Source organism: Mizuhopecten yessoensis, unplaced genomic scaffold (assembly GCF_002113885.1).
Source record: "Mizuhopecten yessoensis strain PY_sf001 unplaced genomic scaffold, ASM211388v2 scaffold716271, whole genome shotgun sequence".
Lineage (NCBI taxonomy): Eukaryota > Metazoa > Mollusca > Bivalvia > Pectinida > Pectinidae > Mizuhopecten > Mizuhopecten yessoensis.
The window spans coordinates 416678-441246 of record NW_018480033.1 but is presented as its reverse complement, the minus strand read 5'-3'; the positions used below and the strand labels follow the sequence as shown (position 1 = coordinate 441246).

Sequence of the window (24569 nt, the reverse complement as noted above, 5' to 3'; positions counted from 1 at the left end):
ATATCAAAGGGAGGTAATCACAACTTGACTGTCCCAGGGGCTTACTTGTACAGTACATTCAATCTTCACAGCAAGTGGGCAAAGTAATTACCCCTAAGTTAGTACACACACCTGCACAGTTTCGCAAGATAAATATGGTAAAGCAAAAAATCAATTTTAATGAAATAAATAAAATCTGGTTTTAAATGTCACAATTATAATCACGTCTCACATCGTAGTAACTTGTATCAAACAGGAGTGGTTTAAACACAGGAAACGAAATTCAGTTTTAGTACGTAAAGATTGAATTATTTTCCGTCTTCACTGTTTGATCCCCCCAGTGTGGCCGATGTGGCTGGTAGCCTGTGTAGAGTGGGGCCGTGCCAGTAGACTGGTCCTTTGTGGAAGGTTCGTGTGCAATCACAGTACAATTCAGGTAGCCCAGCTGGAGTCCGATGGTGACACACAGCTTGGCCCATTAATGCCCTGACTCTGACTGCCTCCCCTCTGCCAACCATTTCCACACAGCAGGATACCCTTCCTGCCCCTAGTAATTAAAATCCCTTCACTAGTGTGGCCAGACCGCTACAACACAATATGTATCGAACTGAAATCTTGGGCTGGCTGTGTCATAGTGTGATGCATGATGTTTTATGAATAACCTGTGCCTCCTACCTTCCTTACAGTTTCACTATTTGACTTTAACACACTGAATACCTCTCCTCCTGTGATCCTCACATCAGATGAATAGTTTCTTATTGCAGAAGCTCTGATACACTGTGTGAGAAATTATAACCTACATATGTATGTACTCACGCTATACCTGAATATAAATAGGTACATGCATATCTATATACTCAAATAAAATCACTGGTGTTTATTGGCAATATCATTTGATCATATTATATATTAAAGAAAAACAGATTGAATAAACCAACATATTCATTTTAATGCTTCATGTGTGTCCATGAAACTGCAAGTAATTAACTTATTTATCCTAATTACCTAAACAAAGTCTGAAATATTGAAACATAGAAATTAAGAAGCTCAACATGACTTTTTAGAGATTGACCAATAGTGTACAATATCAGTTAGGATAACACTTTTCAGTGGCCAAGGATAACAGAGAGGATTACAACCTAGGGACTAAACTAATGGACAGAGGCAGTGGACTAACATGTGTAGCCAAACAGTAAACTGTAAAACCAGTAAAGGTTCCTGTTACCACTGCCAAAAACTGTAACAAAGTGTAGGGAACTGTGTGAATGGAATGTTTTATCATATTGTAGTTGAGCTGACAATGTCTAACCTGACAGTGTTGACAAAGAGTAACTTAACACAGCTGACAGTGTTTTCTAACAGAGTTGACGAAGTGTTATCTAACAGAGTTGACAAACTGTTTTCTAACAGAGTTAACAAAGTGTTTTCTAACAGAACTGACAAAGTGTTATCTAACAGAGCTGACAAAGTGTTATCTAACAGAGCTGACAAAGTGTTATCTAACAGAACAGACAAAGTGTTATCTAACAGAACTGACAAAGTGTTATCTCACAGAACTGACAAAGTGTTTTCTAACAGAACTGACAAAGTGTTATCTAACAGAACTGACAAAGTGTTTTCTAACAGAGCTGACAAAGTGTTTTCTAACAGAGCTGACAGAGAGATATCTAACAGAACTGACAAAGTGTTATCTCACAGAACTGACAAAGTGTTATCTAACAGAGCTGACAAAGTGTTATCTGACAGAGCTGACGGTGTTTTCTAACAGAACTGACAAAGTGTTTTCTAACAGAGCTGACAAAGTGTTTTCAAACAGAGCTGATGATGTTTTCTAACAAAGTTGACGAAGTGTTATCTAACAGAGCTGACAAACTGTTTTCTAACAGAGTTGACAAAGTGTTATCTTACAGAGCTGACAAAGTGTTATCTAACAGAGCTGACAAAGTGTTTTCAAACAGAGCTGACAAAGTGTTATCTAACAGAACTGACAAAGTGTTATCTAACAGAGCTGACAAACTGTTTTCTAACAGAGTTGACAAAGTGTTATCTTACAGAACTGACTAAGTGTTATCTAACAGAGCTGACAAAGTGCTTTCTAACAGAGCTGACAAAGTGTTATCTAACAAAGTTGACAAAGTGTTATCTAACAGAACTGACAGAGTGTTATCTAACAGAGTTGACAAAGTTTTTTCTAACAGAGTTGACAAAGCGTTTATCTCACAGAACTGACAAAGTGTTTTCTAACAGAGCTGACAAAGTGTTTTCTAACAGAACTGACAAAGTGTTTTCTAACAGAGCTGACGAAGTGTTATCTAACAGAGTTGACAAAGTGTTATCTAACAGAGCTGACAAAGTGTTTTCTAACAGAGCTGACGAAGTGTTATCTAACAGAGTTGACAAAGTGTTATCTTACAGAGCTGGTAAAGAGTTATCTAACAGAGCTGACAAAGTGTTATCTAACAGAGCTGACAAAGTGTTTTCTAACAGAGCTGACAAAGTGTTATCTAACAGAGTTGACAAAGTGTTATCTAACAGAACTGACAGAGTGTTATCTAACAGAGTTGACAAAGTTTTTTCTAACAGAGTTGACAAAGCGTTTATCTCACAGAACTGACAAAGTGTTTTCTAACAGAGCTGACAAAGTGTTTTCTAACCAAGCTGACAGAGTGATATCTAACAGAACTGACAAAGTGTTTCTAAAATAACAGAACTGACAAAGTGTTATCTTACAGAGCTGACAAAGAGTTGATAAATTGTGATTTAACATTTGTGACTACTATCAAAACAATGTTTTGTGTTTAAATTGAAAGGACAGCAAAGACACAAACTAATTCTAAATAAGTTTAAAAAAAAAATAATAGTAATTACTAGGCGAGAACCATGTAGCCTTAATCCTTATATCTAATCAAATATAGGCCAATTTTATGACTTTCCAATAAATGTTTAACTTTTCTCCTTTGATTGCCTGTAAGGAGACCTGGCTCCTGCTGTATGTAAAGTGAGAATTAAATGCCAGTGATGGTAGTCTGTATGGATGTCACATATGCCTTTTTCTACCTCTATTAAAACTGTCGCTGCTACAACTTTACAATTTCATAATGGATAATACAAGTTGTACACAGAGGGTTTTCCCAGCATCATCAGCACCAGCCTCGGTCTCCCCTTTCCTGTTAATGGCCCCCAGTGGGACCTTAAGCTGCCTGCATACAGGCCGATCCCATGGGGGTCCTGACAAGGCCCAGTATTGATCCAGTCGCTCCAGTATTCCCCGGGGAGGGGGCACTTAAATTACACAGAACCTCTAAGGGCAAGGCAGCACTCACTCCAGCTCTGTGTGTAAGATCCTGGCCAGGTTACTGACTGTAATGTACTGGTACTAATGTTACAGAAAACAAATACACAGCAGAAGTGGTAGCTGTTTAAACCCCCAACTGTCTAGACCTGATGTACCAGGAAGCTCTCTCTGTACACTTTATACCGGAGAATCTAACATCTAACACGGAGAATCTAACACGATTAGTTTTACTTATCATGGTTTTGTGACAATTAGCAGTCTGGTCACAAACGCTGGTCCTCACTTATATCTACCCTCACCATATATTTATATCTGTGAATATTCTGAGTCACTATAAGAACATATGTGCATGACATGTACAGCTGTTGAAAACATGTTTATAAGTAATTAAAAGTGTGAGTATTCTGATTCATTTTGAGAAAATGTTTGCCTATAGCTAATAGTTGTTTAAAATGTGATTTATTAGTATTTGTGAATGTGTATATTTTGGGTCACTTTACCTTCTTTTTAGTATTAATCAGCTATATTTGTAAATGTTTGACCAACAGTTGGTGAAAACATGATAATATAATGGGCAGAAAGCTTCCTAGTACAATGATAACTCCCTGAAAGGTTCCCGAAACAAGTTTGTTGTGTCCTTTAAAGAGAATTTTCTTCTGGTTGTTTCAGTCTCCCCAGCTACATAAATGAGAAGCAGTATACTGGGAAGTTATTTTTTTTAAAAACACTACAATCATTCTGACGTGGGGTGGGTCAGGAAATGTAATGTTATCCTCTAACACCTTGAAGCCACGGGATAAGTTCTGCCTCCAAGACCTGAGTGGAAACATTTTTGTTTATTGATGTCCTTAATTATCACCAACACTATATTGTGTTAGTAGTGCAATACATTTCAAGAAATATATAGTAAAAATATTAAAATGTATGTTTTACTGCTAGAGAAAAAAAACTTTGCATTTTTAAAACTGTAAGAAAATAAGGAAGCATTGACAAACTATGAAATAAATCTTGTGTCAGCATTGATAACATGGTAATATCCCCAGAGCAAACAGGATGAAGTCAAAAACATAAAAATATCCAATTTATCATCTTAACATGAATGGAAGGATGAAAATAAACACGAAAAGATAGCAATTTCTCTCCCAGCTACAAACACCCCAGTCTTCAAATCATCTTGCCCTTCTCACTTCCTGCTTTCTACACTACAGTCCTCAGACCATTTTGTCCCTCCCCTCTGTTTCAGCCTCATTCGACTCCTCGAAACCCCCCTCCTAATTCAGACCCTCAGTCCAGAATACGACCTCCCCCTTCCTATCACACTCTCCCACTTGTCCAGACTCCCCCTACCTCTCCAAGGTCAACACTACTGCCCCCTACCCTGCTGAGATTCCCACAGGTCTGCCAAATCACCCAGACAACTGGCAACATATGGACCTGTCACAGGAATGTGAATTACAGTAAAAGTTTTCAATAATTTACACATGATTTTAACCCTCCTTTTATGCCACCATGTAACATATTGTATGCACCATATAGCAATTGAACTATTGGTGCTTTCTGGTGAATTTAAAAAAAAATAAAAAAAGTAAACTTTATAAAATTGAAAAATAAACCCAGCTAGAAATGCTGCATAGAAATGTGAAAGGTATGGAGGAAGTTGGCAGAATTGTCTACCAGAAACAGGGTCTGGCTTGTTCTATAATAATTGGTTGCTACCTGCTGTTCCTGTAATGATCAGACAGGGAGGAGGTTTAATTTCAGTTTTGCCAATAATGTTCAGGAAAACCTAGTCCTCCGCTGAGATTTCCCATACAGGAGTTTTTACACTGCAGGGATATGGGGCCTGTATTCAGCTCCCAAGTCTAATCCATCAATATAATGCATTCTAATTTGAAAAATTCTATCTCCAGCTATTTGGTATCCCTGATGGGGTTTATGCAGTGTTCACTCGTGATGAGTAGGGCCAACCCCAGGGGACCTTTATTATACTGATGCCATCTTCTATTGTAAAATTAATCTTGCTAGGAATTATACAGGGACCTCAACCCTGGCTTATGTAGGAAGCCAGCAGGCCCACGGTGAATTGTGAAAGTGAAATTTGACAGGTTCTATTTCCACTAAGGCAGACTACTATGTCTAGATTTAATCTACAGAGACTTCCTCAACTTACAGAGATGTGTTCGGAGCTGTACTGTCAATTGTTGACTACAACATCATACTGCTACAGCCTAGCACAAGTTTAATCTGTACCTTGTATGTTTTCTCCAAATGTGAATGCAAACATTGTTAAACATGACTAAATCAATTCACAAATGTTTAATATAGATTGATTTTAGGAGAGATTATGAAAGCTAGGCTGATCATCGTGATGATGAAATAGGTCTGTAGACACCCTGTAGTCGTGGTAGACTGAACCAGAAACATTTTACAGGACAAACCGATCATATGACAAAATGGACACAGGACAAATCAGACACATTATACAGGACAAACCGAACATATGACAAAATGGACACAAGACAAATCAGACACATTTTACAGGACAAACTGAACATATGACAAATCAGACACATTATACAGGACAAACCGAACATATGGCAAAATTGACACAGGACAAATCAGACACATTTTTCAGGACAAACCGAACATATGACAAAATGGACACGGGCCAAATCAGACACATTATACAGGACAAACTGAACATATGACAAAATGGACACAGGACAAATCAAACACAGTTTACAGGACAAACCGAACATATGACAAATCAGACACATTTTACAGGACAAACCGAACATATGACAAAATGGACACAGGACAAATCAGACACATTTTACAGGACACACCGAACATATGACAAAATAGATACAGGACAAATCAGACACATTATACAGGACAAACCGAACATATGGCAAAATGGACACAGGACAAATCTGACACATTTTACAGGACAAACCGAACATATGACAAAATGGACACAGGACAAATCAGACACATTATACAGGACAAACCAAACATATGACAAAATGGACACAGGACAAATCAAACACAGTTTACAGGACAAACCGAACATATGACAAACCAGACACATTATACAGGACAAACAGAACATATGACAAAATGGACACAGGACAAATCAGACACAGTTTACAGGACAAACCGAACATATGACAAAATGGACACAGGACAAATCAGACACATTTTACAGGACACACCGAACATATGACAAAATGGATACAGGACAAATCAGACACATTATACAGGACAAATCGAACATATGACAAACCAGACACATTTAATACAGGGCAAACCGAACATATGACAAAATGGACACAGGACAAATCAGACACATTTTACAGGACACACCGAACATATGACAAAATGGACACATGACAAATCAGACACATTATACAGGACAAATCGAACGTATGACAAACCAGACACATTATACAGGGCAAACCGAACATATGACAAAATGGACACAGGACAAATCAGACACATTATACAGGACAAACCGAACATATGACAAACCAGACACATTATACAGGTCAAACTGAACATATGACAAAATGGACACAGGACAAATCAGACACATTATACAGGACAAACCGAACAAAGGACATACCCAACAGTTCACATCCTACAGAACTCATCCAAGGACACCCCCCTCCCCCATCACCAACCCTCAACATAACACACTATAGACATGACATATGCACTTGACAAATTGACTACAGTACACAGCCTACAGATTACAACAATAATCCCCCAAACCCCTCTGAAACCCGCAACAGAACACACTACGGACACCGAACAAACCCAACAGTACCAGAGACTGGCATCCTGGACACATTTGGCTTGACACAACTTGATTTCAAATTATAATGGACATATTTGACTCACTCAAAACCGGACATAGTATAATGGACACACCTGACAGTTAAAACGAGTGGAAATAAACGTGGTACACATCTGATTGAATGAGACCTGACAGAAACTGAACATACTCAACTGGATACACTGGACACTGGACACATCAAAGTCTGTTCTGTGGTGTTAGGTATGCTGACAACACATATACTAGAGACAATCAAGAAGGGTCACAGAAACATTTGACCACCCATACCAACAACATTGATTCCACACATTCACCTGTGAGGAAGAAATCAATGGCACATTATGCCCTTCCAAGACACCTTACTGGTAAAGAAAGATAACAGAACCACAAAAGGTATGGTAGAAAACTGTGAGACCCATATGGACCAATATCTGAATTTCAAGTCTTACCATTCTTTGGACCAGAAGTTGGGTGTAGTAATCACACTGCTCAACAGATGCGATACAATTGTCATAGAACGGCAGGACAAAATTCAAGAGTAATGTTCTATATTCTGTAGTCCTTCCAACCAATTGAAGCAGAATCATATTGTTGGGGTAATGAAATCATGGGGCTATCACAGACCATACCATATCACACAGCAAAATCATGTTATTGACTTGGATAACTCCAAAGTATTCGACAAAGAGGGCAATATGTTTTAGTGGGAGATAAAGAAAATCCTTTGGATAAGCCACAGTGGGCCAGTTCTGGATCGAGATGAGGGGGCTCATAGACTCTCGCATATCTGTGACCAGGTATTAAATTAAGTGCAGATGATTAATTTGTTGGATTGACTTGTCATTTCGTACTTGTATAACAACTATCATGTTCATAAGCTTATATCGTATCTAAATCAACATCTATTATATATTACCAACTTATACATATTTTACACCTTTGTGTACATATGTTTCCCTGGTTATTTGTCTTATGAAGGCAACAGAATACATACCATACCAGTCATCACAATGTCAAATATAAACACAAAACTGGTTGTGCTATATGAGACTTTCTGCAATATCACAGTGTAAACCCTGTTATAACTATAAATTAACGCAGGATTAATATGTCCATCTTGATGCCTCCCTGTCTTGGATATAGGATAGAAGTTATAAGTGAAATAAAAGTTAAATTTTTAAACATGAATTGAACTTCACTACGTTTTTCGAACGGTATCTGAATTCTTTTTCATCTTAACACTAACAGCCTAAAAAAAACTTCTCAAATAATCGAACTATCACTTATAAACTTGTGACTAAAAAACAATTCAGGCAAAGTCTACAATTTTTTTTCTCCATATGCTGTATTTTTTACATAGAATTCCACTGACACTATAGACTTGGATTTTCACTCTAATATGACCTGTATTACCACTGAAAAGTCCTAAATTGATGAAATGGTCTTAAGGTGAAGTAGAAATTCACTTCCTGTGGTTTTCTGCATCAACATACTAAATTTTTAAATGGTTGCTCCCTTCTTGTATTTCTATAGTAAGTATTTCATATCAAAGATTGACACAGAAATTTTATCCTCTGTCTTAGCTCATGCACCCCTGAAATTTCATAATGAACTATTCCAACCTTTGAATTGGAATAGTTTAAATGTGTCTCCTGGGGTGAATGAGTTAAAGATTCATACAAAACTGTTATAAAAATATCAGGATAAGAAAAGATCTGTCTTAAAATAACACTGTGTATATTGAAAGCAATTAACTCTAGAAGAACTTTTACATCAAATTTGTTTAAAATATAGCTTCTCTTTGAAAAAGCTTTGATTCTTGAAATCAATACTGATGTTGACATACCTGAAAATAAATTTGAGGTTTTCAACACATTAAAAAGCTTACAATATCTCGAACGACAGACAAAGATACTGAATTCAATTATAATTTTTTGTTGACATTTCAAAGTAAACTAGCAATCAGCCACAAGACTGACTACCCCAATAGACCTGGATGGTTGTGCGGGCTGTAGAGGCGGCTGTAGAGACCTGAGCTGTATAACGCTGCGGTGTGGCCCCCTGCCAGTATTTACCCCACCTTTACCTATTGTTAGTCGATGGCCTCCTAGCAACTGGGGACTGCCACAGAGCCACTCAAAGCCACCTCTATACACCAGCAATAACAGGGACCCCTGGCTGGCAGCTCCTCTGCCAGTCAGTAATTATTAACTTGCCTTGGCTCTGTAGGGCCTCCCTGGCTGTCTATCACCAAAGCAAGATATGAAATGGAACCCCTGGGGAGACCTTCAAAACACAAGTGTTCAGAGAGAAGGGTGTGCTGTCTGTACAGAAACCTAAACACTACCTGGTCACCTCCAGTTTAGCTCTATCAGCTAGCGTATTCACTAGTAGACACCTTTTAAATTTTAATCAAAGAGAAAAGTGAAGTAATAGCAAGCTTTATCAAACTATCCAAGGTAATTGATATACTTGATTGAACATTATATCTTGTATCTTAAAAATGTAATCTCTCTTTTTTTCTAAGGATCAATATTTTCAACATCCAGGTACAAAGACAGGCCCTGTCTGTGTGGTTGAAATAATTCACATCTTTCAACAATAATAGATCTTTTATCACATTTTCTAAGGATAGTATAATAAAACTCACAAAACCTGTCTGATAATATACAGCGTAATAACACCATTGTGAACTCAGTCTGATATACATTGTAATAACACAATCATGTACTCAGACTGAAGTGTAATAGCACCATCATATACTCAGCCTGCAATACATTGTTATAGTACCATTATATACTCAGACTGAAGTGTAATAACACCATCATATACTCAGCTTGCTATACAGTGTTATAGCACCATTATATTACTCAGGCTGCTAATCCATACAATAACACTATCATATATTCAGCCTGCTATACAGTGTTATAAGCACCATCATATACTCAGGCTGCAGGTGTACAGTGGAATAACACCATCATATACTCAGCCTGCAATACAGTGTTATAACACCATCATATAATCAGCCTGCTATACTGTGTTATGACACCATCATATACTCAACCTGCTATACAGTACGTGTTATAACACCATCATATACTCAGCCTGCTATACAGTGTTATAACACCATCATATACTCAACCTGCTATACAGTGTTATAACACCATCATATACTCAGACTGACGTACAGCTTAATAACACCATCATATACTCAAGCTGACATACAGTATAATAACACCATAATATACTCAGGCTGTTAACTTGGTAGCCCCCTCATCCCAGCATGCTACTGGCCAAATAGCATCACCTTGTGCCTGTTGGTTATTCAGAAGAACATGTGTTTGTTTTTTTTAAACATATTTTAAACCCTTTGACGTTGAAAGTGGATCAAGGTCCATCATTTTAACAGACTGTGCAGCCCTTCATCCCAACGCCCTACTTGCAATATGTCATCACCCGTACTCTAGCCATTTAGGCTATTCTGAAGTAGGTGTTAAAATGTTTTTAACATATTTGACCAATGTGATCTTTGATATGATTCAAGGTCATTCTTTTGAATAAAGTTGGTACTCTTTATCCCAGCATTTTGATGGTCAAATATTATCACCCTGGGCCTTTTGGTTAATCAGAACAACTTATTTAAAGTTTTAAACATATTTCAACCCCTGTGACCATGAATATGGGTGAAGGTCATTCATTTGAACAAACTTTGTAACACTTAATCCCAGCACTCTACTGGCAAAATATCATCACCCTAGACATTTGGGTTACACATGATCAAAAGAAGTAGTTTAAAGTTACAACACATTTGACCCCGGTGACTATGAATATTTGTCATTTGAACAAAGTTGGTACGGTTAACCTCCGGTCAGTTCGAACGGCGGATAGTTCGAACACGTATTTTTTTCAATAAAAACAATAATTTTCTAGCTAGTGATAGTTCAAACTCTGATTGACCCTATTTCGGATAGTCCGAACTTGTCAAATGAAGAACGTACATTTAAAGTAAGATTTTTTTTCGGCAAACTTCATCGATCGGCCCCGGAAAAATGCCAATACTTTGATCAACAGACACGTTTAGGGTAATGGGTTGTATGTGTGAGCATTGCAGTACAGCTGTGACAGACAAACCATAAATATATGTCTCAGATTTTAGCGTTGATTCATTTTTTTACATTGTTTGAAAATACATCGTGCACGAGACAGCCAATAGCAACTTAGGCCCCGACAATGTATAAATAACATGCGATCAGTACGAACTGATGTCACGCTGGATGGCAAACTAAGAAATCGCCCTTGTATTGTCAAATACAGTGTTAACTAAGCATTTTGATTATTTAATTGCGACCAGACATCCCTTAATTATTGCCAATCAAGGTATTACCTGTAAACGTGTGCCCTCACACCAGGTAGGGCAGGACTTGATGTCGCGGTAGGGATCGGCCGCCCAGCCATTGTGAGTGACATGTTAGCATTCATGTCAAAGTCCAAAAATCCACAGGTGTCCCAATTAGCGATGGGTAATTTTGAAAGTTTCAACTAAGTTTGGTAGGTATCAGGACACAAGATAGGTAGTCTAACTTTTGTGTCACAAATGAAACGTGTACTGACTGTTTAGGGGCCTTCACAATGGCCTCTGCTTCGCAATAACGATAATAATTATCACGAAATGAAGAAAGTTTAATGATCAATTAACATTGAATTAAATAATATACTATCATTTTACCCATTTATAAAGGTGCCATTGTTCTATGCCAGGCCGTCGTTGTTACGTATCACCTTACATTGGATATATAGAGGTATACTCCGGTGAAGAAAATATGTCGGGTATATGTTTGTGATTTGATTTACACTTTGCCGAAATTTTTGCCGATAGTTCAAACTCACGCTTAATTTCTGAAGCATAATTTTGTATAATCCGAACAGGTTCATCAATATTTATTTAATTTTGTTCGAACTGACCGAAGGTTTACCGTAGTTAATTATCCCAACATACAATCTTGTAACTCTTATTGGAATGGCCATCATGCATACATGGAGAAAGATAGGTTAAATGTAAACATGGAGTCAGATGGGCATCATATTGGTGTCCAAATGTGTAAGTCCTTGGTTTGACAACTTACATTACATATTCATGGATTTAAATACATATGTGCAAGCAATGAACTGAATAACAATAACTATTGATTGATCTGGTATATTTAATGGATTATACAACAGATGACAGCTGCAGGTTTTCTAAATGTATTGGGTTTTTCTTAAAAAAACAAATTTCCTTGTATATTTGATTGTGTAATCTGTCTTGTATATTTGATCATGTGTGATCAGAAAATGCCAGGACACCATGATACTGACAAAAAATATCTCCGAGAGCCATAAAAGATCTCCCTGAGAGCTAACATGTAGGTTGCCATGGAGATGATAATACATGGCGCTGTCCACAGAGAGTCGCACCACGATCCATTTTAGGGCAGTGAAAGATGGAATTGTCATCAACGTACTGAACAAATCACAGATATGCTGTTAACTTCTTTTTTGATACAGAAGATATAGTACTAACAGTATAGACCACACATGTACCAGGACAATCAAACTCCGCACCCTGCCCTTTTGTGCCAATCTTAAAGCTGCCGATTTCCCCGCAATAGCCATCAAACGATATAACCAATCAGATTCATAACGTCAATCTGTATTGTCCTGTGTGTACTAGGATTTGAAATCCTGCCCCAAATATAGCTTTAATACAATATCATTGACCCACTGCCACAACCCAAACTAAAAACATTCCATAATCCAGCTGATAATTCCCCTTCTCCATTTCCATTTTAACAGCAAATTGCAAAGATCAAATTCTGGAACCAAATGCATATTAAACTTTACTTGTCATTACCAACTCAAAAATCTGTCGCCGTTCACTTCAGATTTTATTTCCTTCCGACTCCATTTTATAGCAGAACTGGGTGTCCCATGGTAGAACACAGCTTGCAATTTTTTACTGAAGGTTGTCAAACTCGGAATAAACCCTATCCAAATGGTGGCGTGTCAGGCCCTCAGGGGTGCTGTTCCCCGAAACACACAACCCTCAAATGAAGATTCGCCCCAGAGACAGGGTTCAGGAGTGCTGGCAAAGAGATACTTCAAACTCTTTCCACATTTAAACATGATTTTCTACTGCTTTGCTCTGACAAATTTCTCACTTGTGAGGTGAATTACCACTGATGAGTTTGACTTTGAGTGCCGGTAGACACAAGCCCACATCCATGTAGCTGAAGGTGTTCACACATACACAGGAGAGTTCCCTTCATTTACTCAGCAACAATTCTCAATAGTTCTACTTCATGAAATTAGTTTGATGCCTAAAACAGGGAATGTTTGCTTGTGAAGCATTCTGTGTAAAACAACCTATCCCAGCGCAGACATCATTGGATATGTAATCGGTGAACTCAACACACAAACAATGTGCCGAAGAATGTTTTTTAACACTTTAAACAGTTTTAACACATATACCATGTTTTTAAAACACATTAAATACTGAACCATTTTTTCTCATTTTCAACAAGTAATTAAGATACACTATACAGTGTGATTTATAAACAAATGTTTGTCACCAATACAAACAGTTTATGAAGAAGTGGTTAATAATTTAACCATGACCAATCCATCTTTAGTATTACAACAGCACAACAGATAAAAGTATGTTGCCAGAGGATAATAGTCCACAGCTTCGAAATCTGGCGTGATTTCTGTCGGGAGATTTCTGTGACCTCAAAAGGAGAATTTTGTAACCTCTACAGGTTACTTGGGTGACCTCTGTAGGAGACTGGTATGACCTCTGTAGGAAACTTATGTGACCTCTGTAGGAGACTTATGTGACCTCTATATGAGACTTGTGCGACCTCTGTTGAAGACTTGTGTGATCTCTCAAGGAGTATGATCACTGTAAGAGACTTATGAGATCTCTGTAAGAGACTTATGAGATCTCTGTAAGAGACTTATGTGACCCCAGTAAGAGACTTGTGTGATCTCTCAAGGAGTGTGATCTCTGTAGGAGACTTATGTGACCTCTGTAGTAGACTTGTGCGATCTCTGTTGAAGACTTGTGTGACATCTGTAGTAGACTTCTGTGACCTCTGTAGTAGACTTCTGTGACCTCTGTAGTAGACTTCTGTGACCTCTGTAGTGGACTTCTGTGACCTCTGTAGTAGACTTGTGTGATCTCTGTAGGAGACTTGTGCGATCTCTGTTGAAGACTTGTGTGACATCTGTAGTAGACTTGTGTGACATCTGTAGTAGACTTCTGTGAGCTCTGTAGTAGACTTGTGCGATCTCTGTAGGAGACTTTTGTAATATCTGTAGTAGACTTGTGTGATATCTGTAGTAGACTTGTGTGATCTCTGTAGTAGACTTGTGTGATATCTGTAGTAGTCTTGTGTGATCTCTATAGGAGACTTATGTGATATCTGTAGTAGACTTATGTGACCTCTGTAGTAGACTTGTGCGATCTCTGTAGGAGACTTTTGTAATATCTGTAGTAGACTTGTGTGATATCTGTAGTAGACTTGTGTGATATCTATAGTAGACTTGTGACCTCTGTAGTAGTCTTGTGTGATATCTGTAGTAGACTTGTGTGATCTCTGTAGTAGACTTGTGTGATATCTGTAGTAGACTTGTGTGATCTCTGTAGTAGTCTTGTGTGATATCTGTAGTAGACTTGTTTGATCTCTATAGTAGACTTGTGTGATATCTGTAGTAGACTTGTGTGATCTCTGTAGTAGACTTGTGTGATCTCGGTAGTAGACTTGTGTGATCTCTATAGTAGACTTGTGTGATCTCTATAGTAGACTTGTGTGATCTCTGTAGTAGACTTGTGTGATATCTGTAGTAGACTTGTGTGACCTCTGTAGTAGACTTATGTGATCTCTATAGTAGACTTGTGTGATATCTGTAGTAGACTTGTGTGATCTCTGTAGTAGACTTGTGTGATATCTGTAGTAGACTTGTGTGATCTCTATAGTAGACTTGTTTGATCTCTGTAGTAGACTTCTGTGATATCTGAAGGAGACTTGTGTGATCTTTGTGATGAGGATTTATTGTATTATTTAAATGTACAGGTAATACCTGATTTTACAGGTAACAAGATTAATGACACAGTATCATCATTTAGAGGAAATTGTTGTTCTAAACAACAAAATCTCTTCTAAAGTTAATTCATGGTCCAGGCATTGGAAAACAAAGTTTAAATAAGTATGTTAAAATGTTTTGTCATCATTTTTTATATTATCTCGGCAAACCCTACCCTCTCTGGCTAGGTGGTAGGCAGAAAGGAATAGGTCAATAAAAATGTCACACCATCCACATCAAGACTTGTTTAAGTGAACAGCAGTTGGATTTTGTTCAGAGCTGGTGTCAATCTTAACAGGTTAGGGCCAGCTAGAGCCAGGAGAAGGTAAGTAAAACTGCCCCTCAGAGAACCATTCTGGACTGTATCCTTGATTTACTACATACTCAGCAAAAAAAAAATTAATTGAAATTGTTTTAATGTTGTGACATTTTGTGTGTCAATTGGGGAACATGACATAATGATTTTTTTTATTTTCAGACGCTAAGGACTTACCTGGAACACACTCAAAGTTCCTATGGTCCATAAACTGCTCAAGGTTTCCGAACAGACTCCCGCACGTGTCACAATGGAACTCTCCTGTGTCTCCTGAGTCTGAGCGGTTACCGTTGACAACGCCCTCTACGTCAGAGTTGTGGCTCAACTTGAGGCCAATGTCACCCTGCTCATCGCCATCTGACACACACAATCTCTTGGCCACTACAAGTGAAATATTGGCAAGTTGTTTAAAGAAACAATAAAACTTGACAAGCAATGTTGGGTAAATTTATTCTTTTAGAATACTTCTGCCATATTGCTTCTGGTTATTTGGCATGCAAGTAACATTGGGTGATAGTTAAATAGGCAGTTATGTTCCTGGTGGTACCGAACACCCCAGTGCTCGACTACAAGCTAGTATACTGTGTCACGTTTTATATACCCTATATAACAACCACTACCAAGCATGATTTAATCCAACACACATATACACTTTATTGCTACTTGGAAATGTAGAATTTTCCATCACCCAATTTTTATCATTAATTCCTAGCAAAATTGTAAACTAGATTTTTCTTTGGCCATGAAGTTGAATTCATATTGAATTGGTGTTCTGTCTCTTCATCACTATGCAGGCATGATGAAAACCATAAAACATCAAGCTTAATTTCCCTTTTTTGAATGAACATTATATATAAGGTGAACAATACTTTTCGATGGAAATTTCTGAAATATCATAACGGAATAAAAGATCATGATACTTTCTTCCAACTTAAACTTGAAACTGTAACATCCTGTCAAAGCCAGATCCGAATCTACAGGCTAATTATAACCTCGCCTACTCGGATGAAGATAACATTCTGAATAATTTTCTATCTAAAAATGGTTCTAGATTTAATTTCAACAAGATATATCAATGGGAATCAGAGAATCAGGCATAAAAGTTTGTGTTCAAGAAGGGAAGTAACAGTACATAGGACAAAATTTATCAACAGAAAATCAGAAAAGGACCATTACTCTCATGAAATAGTCAAAATTGAAAATAATGGCAAGCACACGACTGTGCAAGGTGCTAATGATGTGTACAAAGCTTCATAAATATAAGTGAAGAGGAAAGTACATTGTAGGAATATTTTGGACAGAACTGTCGGAGCTGAAAGGTTCTATCATATCTAACCATTCTGTTGTAATTCTATAATAGCCTTTGGCAATGACATACCTGGCTCCTCCTCCTCCTCGTCCCCCTCCTCCTCAAGGACTGGTTCAATCTCTCCTTCAACATCATCATCTTCCTCTCCTGATCCTGTCAACAAAACAGATCAAAATTGGAAACATTCTGTAGTCATCTTACAAACTTGTCATCATTTTTGTTAATTAATCACTCTGTATATTAAAAAAAAAACATCATCTTCAAGTTAATTTATATTCCAAATTGAACATCTTCTTTTTGTATCATCATACTGACAAAACATCTATTGTGTCAACATCCACACACAATATGATAAATATATATATATATAACATTTGCACACATTCTTCATTGTCTACTTTGTCAACATTTTTTTACTATGTTAATATTAACACATAACACATGATCTACTAAGTCAACATTCACACACAAAAGACAGCATCTCCTTATTATGTCAACATTCACGTATTTAAGACATTAATGTTTCCCTGTGTCAACATTAAAACACAAAAGATAGTCTACTTTGTCAACATTTACACAAATAAGACATTGTACACTATGTCAACATTAAAATACATTTGAATTGTCATTGCCTACTATGTCAACACTAAAACACATGTCATTGTCTACTATATCAACATTTTAACACGTTTGTCATTGTCTACTATGTCAACATTATAACAAGTTTGTCATTGTCTACTATGTCAACACTAAAACACATTTGTCATTGTCTACTATGTCAACACTAAAACACGTTTGTCATTGTCTACTATGTCAACGTTAAACCACATTTGTCATTGTTTACTAAGTCAACATTAAACCACATTTGCCATTGTCTACTATGTCAACATTGAACCACATATGTCATTGTCTACTATGTCAAAACTAAAACACATTTGTCATTGTTTACTAAGTCAACATTAAACCACATTTCTCATTGTCTACTATGTCAAGATTAAACCACATTTGTCATTGTCTACTATGTCAACATTAAACCACATTTGTCATTGTTTACTAAGTCAACATTAAACCACATTTGTCATTGTCTACTATGTCAACATTAAAACACATTTGTCATTGTTTACTAAGTCAACATTAAACCACATTTGTAATTGTTTACTAAGTCAACATTAAACCACTTTTGTCATTGTCTACTATGTCAATATTAAACCACATTTGTCATTGTCTACTATGTCAACATTAAACCACATCTGTCATTGTTTACTATGTCAACATTAAAACACATTTGTCATTGTCTACTATGTCAATATTAAACCACATTTGTCATTGTCTACTATGTCAACATTAAACCACATTTGTCATTGTCCACTGTGTCAACATTATAACACATTTGTCATTGTCTACTATGCCAACATTAAACCACATTTGTCATTGTCCACTGTGTCAACATTAAAACACATTTGTCATTGTCTACTATGTCAACATTAAAACACATTTGTCATTGTCTACTGTGTCAACATTAAACCTCATTTTTCAATGTCTACTATGTCAACATTAAAACACATTTGTCATTGTCTACTATGTCAACATTATAACACGTTTGTCATTGTCTATTATGTCAACACTAAAACACATTTGTCATTGTCTACTATATCAACATTTTAACACGTTTGTCATTGTCTACTATGTCAACATTATAACACGATTGTCATTGTCTACTATGTCAACATTGAACCACATTTCTCATTGTCTACTATGTCAACATTATAACACGTTTGTCATTGTCTATTATGTCAACACTAAAACTCATTTGTCATTGTCTACTATATCAACATTAAACCACATTTGTCATTGTCCACTGTGTCAACATTAAACCTCATTTTTCATTGTCTACTGTGTCAACATTAAAACACATTTGTCATTGTCCACTGTGTCAACATTAAAACACATTTGTCATTGTCTACTATGTCAACACTAAAACACATTTGTCATTGTCTACTATATCATCTTTTAAACATGTTTGTCATTGTCTACTATGTCAACACTAAAACACGTTTGTCATTGTCTACTATATCAACATTAAACCACATTTGTCATTGTCCACTGTGTCAACGTTAAACCACATTTGTCATTGTCTACTATATCATCTTTTTAACATGTTTGTCATTGTCTACTATGTCAACATTATAACACCTTTGTCATTGTCTACTATGTCAACATTAAACCACCTTTGTCATTGTCTACTATGTCAACATTAAACCTCATTTGTCATTGTCTACTATGTCAACATCTAAAACACATTCGTCATTGTCTACTATGTCAACATTAAAACACATCTGTCATTGTCTACTATGTCAACACTAAACCACGTTTGTCATTGTCTACTATATCAACATTTTAACACGTTTGTCATTGTCTACTATGTCAACATTATAACACCTTTGTCATTGTCTACTATGTCAACATTATAACACATTTGTCATTGTCTACTATGTCAACGTTAAAACACATTTGTCATTGTCCACTGTGTCGACATTAAACCACATTTGTCATTGTCTACTATGTCAACATTAACACACAACTCATTGTCAAGTGAGTCAACATTCACAAACATAAGACATCGTCTCTTGTGTCAACATTCAAATGCATTCATCACTGCTTACGAAGTCAACATTCATTGTCTAATGTGTTAACATTCACACAAATAAGCCATTAAGATTGATATGTCTCGCCTGTGCCCCACTTTGTTCATCGATGCACATGTCAAGTTTAGTTGGTTTAGCAGTTATAGTTTCAGAGAAACTAACTTAAACGCAAAAACTTAATGTTGATGGAGATGCTGACAATGTCAATGGACCATGAAAGATAGGCGAATCCAGCATTTGATGCATGGATTGAGATGCACTATAATCTAAGATGCATCTATGGTCCAAGTTTGGTTGGTCTAGCACTTATACTTTCAGTGAAACTAACTTAAATGCAAAACCTTAATTACACCGACGCCATCGCCGGAAAAGCAACACCTTAGTCTCTGCTTCAGCTACATCTTGGGGGCAAGACAAAAACGACATGAGTTAACATTCTCACACTTAATGTATTATCTACTGTAAATGTGTCAACATTCACACATAGAAGACATCATCCCCTAATTTTATTGTCAACATTCAGGCAAAATCACAGGTTTATTAGGGGGTTTTGGGAAATAGATCCCAGGATGTAATTGAGAATTTTTTATCAACATAACTATTTTGGGAAATCTAGATTAATAATCATTATCGCATCTGTTAAATCATGAAATATTAGGCTATCTAATTTTTATTTAAGCTAATCTTTATAACATGAGTCATTCATATGTATGCTCACTTTGTGAACGCTGTCTTTTGAGAGAATTTATATAAATTGATCCATTTTATTTCTTTGAGATTTCCAAAATGGAATTTTAAAGAGACAAATTGGGAAAATCAAACACCGTTACAGCAACCTATGTTGTAAATCCTAGAAAAATCAATGCGATTTTTTCTATATAACCAGTCTGCAAACTCTAGATCAAAATATCCATTAGCAGAAGTTGCTAAACCCCCATATTTTTCTGAAGCAATCAAGACTTATCTTTAGCAAACTCCAGAAATAACTGAGTCTTTGATAAAATGATTTTTTTTTAACTTTATTATTTTAATTAACAGTGTTCCTTTTCTTTCCTTGTTTTTTTTACCAATATAATAACTTCATCCAGAGATGATAAAATTAGAAGTCATATAAATCAGAAAATTCAAATGTAACTTATATATTTAACTTTATCATGGTCAATCATAAAACATCAGTTTTAGTTCATCAACTCTGGTCTAGAACCTGACATGATCCTCTAGATCTCCATCCAGGTCTTTAGTGTTTTCCAAAGAAAAATAGACATAATTTGCACCTCTGAGAGGACACCCTGACCTATTTTACAGAGTGCGTAGTTTGGCAAACTTGGACTGAAAACATTTCGAAAATGATAAAATATCTTCCTTTAAACAATTCATCGTGATATGACCTTTCCACATGATTGTTTTAAAATGTTTGTATTGATAATAATTGTACGTTTCATTGGGAAATCAACAACTGTTTTATTTACCGAACACTTTGACAAGATGTTTTAACAAAGTGTCGCTTTCTGTCCCAAAGATTTGAGACCTGTGACCGGATTAATGGGGTGGCTATGCCATATTGCATCTTGATTAAAATGATGGGTGTACAATGTTTATATAAAACAGAGGCTGGAATTTTGTTGATTTGACAAATAGTTTTCTCTCATAATATTTTCGCACAATTTACGAAAAGCACAAATTTCTTTTTCATAATTAGTAATCAAAATTCCCAAATTGCTGAAAATTTGATCGGTACCGTAAGCAGGGATAACATAAGTAACAAATAAAACACAAATATTTCCCTACTAACCAACCCTAAGTGCTTTATATGGTAAAACATTATATAAAGAAACACATATTTTGATACCTCAGTGTCAGCTACCATTCATCCTGGGCACATCAGAACAACCAAGTAAGCGACACTAATAGAGTACAGGCATATGGTCTGTAGGAGACAAGGGGATCCTCAAACTAATTATGTTGATTTAAAACCCTAAGGTCTCCAACCAATCTCAGTGTTTTTAATATTTTACGTATGCATGAGATCTTCAGTAATAACTGAAACACAGGCAGATCATTGTTATAATAAACTTTAGACATCAATAATTTAATTAAGCTTATATGTCACATTGCCAGATACCGGTAATATACTACAGTAACATGTTTATTGTGTGGTACCTGTTATTTAGTACAGTAACATGTTTATTGTGTGGTACCTGTAATAAACTACAGTAAAATGTTTATTGTGTGGTATGTGTTATTAAGTACAATAACATGTTTATTGTGTGGTACCTGTTATTTTGTACAGTAACATGTTTATTGTGAGGTACCTGTTATTTTGTACAGCAACATGTTTATTGTGTGGTACCTGATATTTAGTACAGTAACATGTTTATTGTTTGGTTCCTGTTATTTAGTACAGTAACATTTGTATTTTGTGGTACCAGTTATTTTGTACAGTAACATGTTTATTGTGTGGTACCTGTTATTTAATAGAGTGACATGTTTATTGTGTGGTACCAGTTATTTAGTACAGTTACATGTTTATTTTGTGGTACCTGTTATTTTGTACAGTAACATGTTTATTGTGTGGTACATGGTCTGTTATTTAGTACAGTAACATTTGTATTTTGTGGTACCAGTTATTTAGTACAGTAACATGTTTATTGTGTGGTACCTGTTATTTAATAGAGTGACATGTTTATTGTGTGGTACCAGTTATTTAGTACAGTAACATGTTTATTGTGTGGTACCAGTTATTTAATAAATTAACATGTTTATTTTGTGGTACTTGTTATTTTGTACAGGAACATGTTTATTGTGTGGTTCCTGTTATTTTGTACAGGAACATGTTTATTGTGTGGGACATGGTCTGTTATTTAGTACGGTAACATTTGTATTTTGTGGTACCAGTTATTTTGTACAGCAACATGTTTATTTTGTGGTACCTGTTATTTAGTACAGGAACATGTTTATTGTGTGGTACCTGTTATTTTGTACAGTAACATGTTTATTGTTTGGTACCAGTTATTTTGTACAGTAACATGTTTATTGTGTGGTACCAGTTATTTAATACAGTAACATGTTTATTGTGTGGTACCTGTTATTTAGTACAGTAACATGTTTATTGTATGGTACCAGTTATTTTGTACAGTAACATGTTTATTTTGTGGTACCAGTTATTTTGTACAGTAACATGTTTATTGTGTGGTACCAGTTATTTTGTACAGTAAGATGGTTCTAGTTACAAACCTGTATTATTGCAAGGAAACATACATTGTACCTGTTACTGTGTTACATGACTATGTTTAACATTCTTTTTTTATTTTTATTTTTTCCTGATATAGCTTCTTTATGTATTTTCCTCATACATTATAAATCTAAATTTGAAATCATATGAAATGTAGTTCAGAGATATTTCAAAGATCTTGCTCTTCCAGAAGGTATAATCAAACAAACCACAGTTATTTCAATGTTACCGTGCCCTTGAACACGTGTTAAAATGTTCAATTCAATTCCTTTTAAAAAATATTTTTATCACAAACTTTCATTTTCAAGAAATTGTTTTCACAATTCAAATGAAGCCACTATGGAAATCATCATGTATTTGTTTATGAAAGAAAATTGTACACCAGCTACCAGTACCCGTGGTTTTATAAAGCTCCTGTCTCCATAGGATTGTCATTTGATAAGTGCTGCAATATGCCTTCCCATGCAGATTGAAATATTCTAGAATTGGGTTTGTGAGATAAGGGCTTTTCGTTTCAATAAAAATTAGGCAGCACACAAGGGAATTTTATGAACACCTCCAGTGCCAAATGTATCTTTGATATGAGATGATTTTTAGTAAATGTCTGCTACAAAAAGCTCAGGGCATTAAGTGAATATTGTGTTATTGAAAACATGATAATGACTGACATGTAACTGAGAAAGTCATTTAAACTTGTAGCCAGGCTCATCTGTACGCTCCTCAAAGATGTACAAGAAGAGTATCTGACAATTCACTAAGCATTGTTACCATGGCAAAGACTTATATGTTACTACAGCAATTATCTATCTTACCATGACAAATAGATATGTTACCTTAAGAAAAATTTGTGTTGCCATGGCAAAGGTCTACTATATGTTACTACAGCAATTATCTATCTTACCGTGACAAATAGATATGTTACCTTAAGAAACAATTGTGTTGCCATGGCAAAGGTCTACTATATGTTACTACAGCAATTATCTATCTTACCATGAAAAATAGATATGTTACCTTAAGAAATATTTGTGTTGCCATGGCAAAGGTCTACTGTATGTTACTACAGCAATTATCTATCTTACCATGACAAATAGATATGTTACCTTAAGAAAAATTTGTGTTGCCATGGCAAAGGTCTACTTTATGTTACTACAGCAATTATCTATCTTACCGTGACAAATAGATATGTGACCATAAGAAACAATTGTGTTACCATAGCATGTATCTATGCTACTACAGCAAAGATCTTTGTTACCATGGCAAAGTCTATGTTATCACAGCAATGATATATTTTACCATGACAAATAGATATGTTACCAAGGAAATATCTATTTTACCATGACATGTACCTACATTGTAGCTCTGTCACCACAGCAAAAATATATGTTACAATGACAATGCGTTTCCATGGTGAAGAATTGCCCATATTACCATTAAAAAGATGTTACAGTGACAAAGATCTCTTTTACCACAGAAAAGATCAATGTTACTATGACAAAGATATCCTTTACCACAGAAAAGATCACTGTTACTTTGACAAAGATCTCATTTACCACAGAAAAGATCTTTGTTGCTATGACAAAGATCACCTTTACCACAGAAAAGATCTATGTTACTATGACAAAGATATCCTTTACCACAGAAAAGATCACTGTTACAGTGACAAAGATCTCTTTTACCACAGAAAAGATCTTTGTTACTATGACAAAGATCTCCTTTACCACAGAAAAGATCTTTGTTGCTATGACAAAGATCACATTTACCACAGAAAAGATCTTTGTTACTATGACAAAGATCTCCTTTACCACAAAAAATATCTATATACCATGAAAATTGT

At 35.9% G+C, this 24569-nt stretch overlaps 1 protein-coding gene across 1 annotated transcript in view; it reads right to left on the bottom strand.

Moving 5' to 3' along the window:
• LOC110442480 (zinc finger protein 423-like) overlaps nucleotides 1-24569 on the bottom strand; it is a 65601-nt gene that overhangs the window by 32688 nt on the left and 8344 nt on the right. The window contains exons 2-3 of the mRNA XM_021486115.1: nucleotides 16928-17011; nucleotides 15727-15930 (exon numbers count right to left, since the gene is read on the bottom strand). Of these exons, the coding sequence (XP_021341790.1) occupies nucleotides 15727-15930; nucleotides 16928-17011 (288 nt within the window). The remainder of the gene's footprint in view (nucleotides 1-15726; nucleotides 15931-16927; nucleotides 17012-24569) is intronic.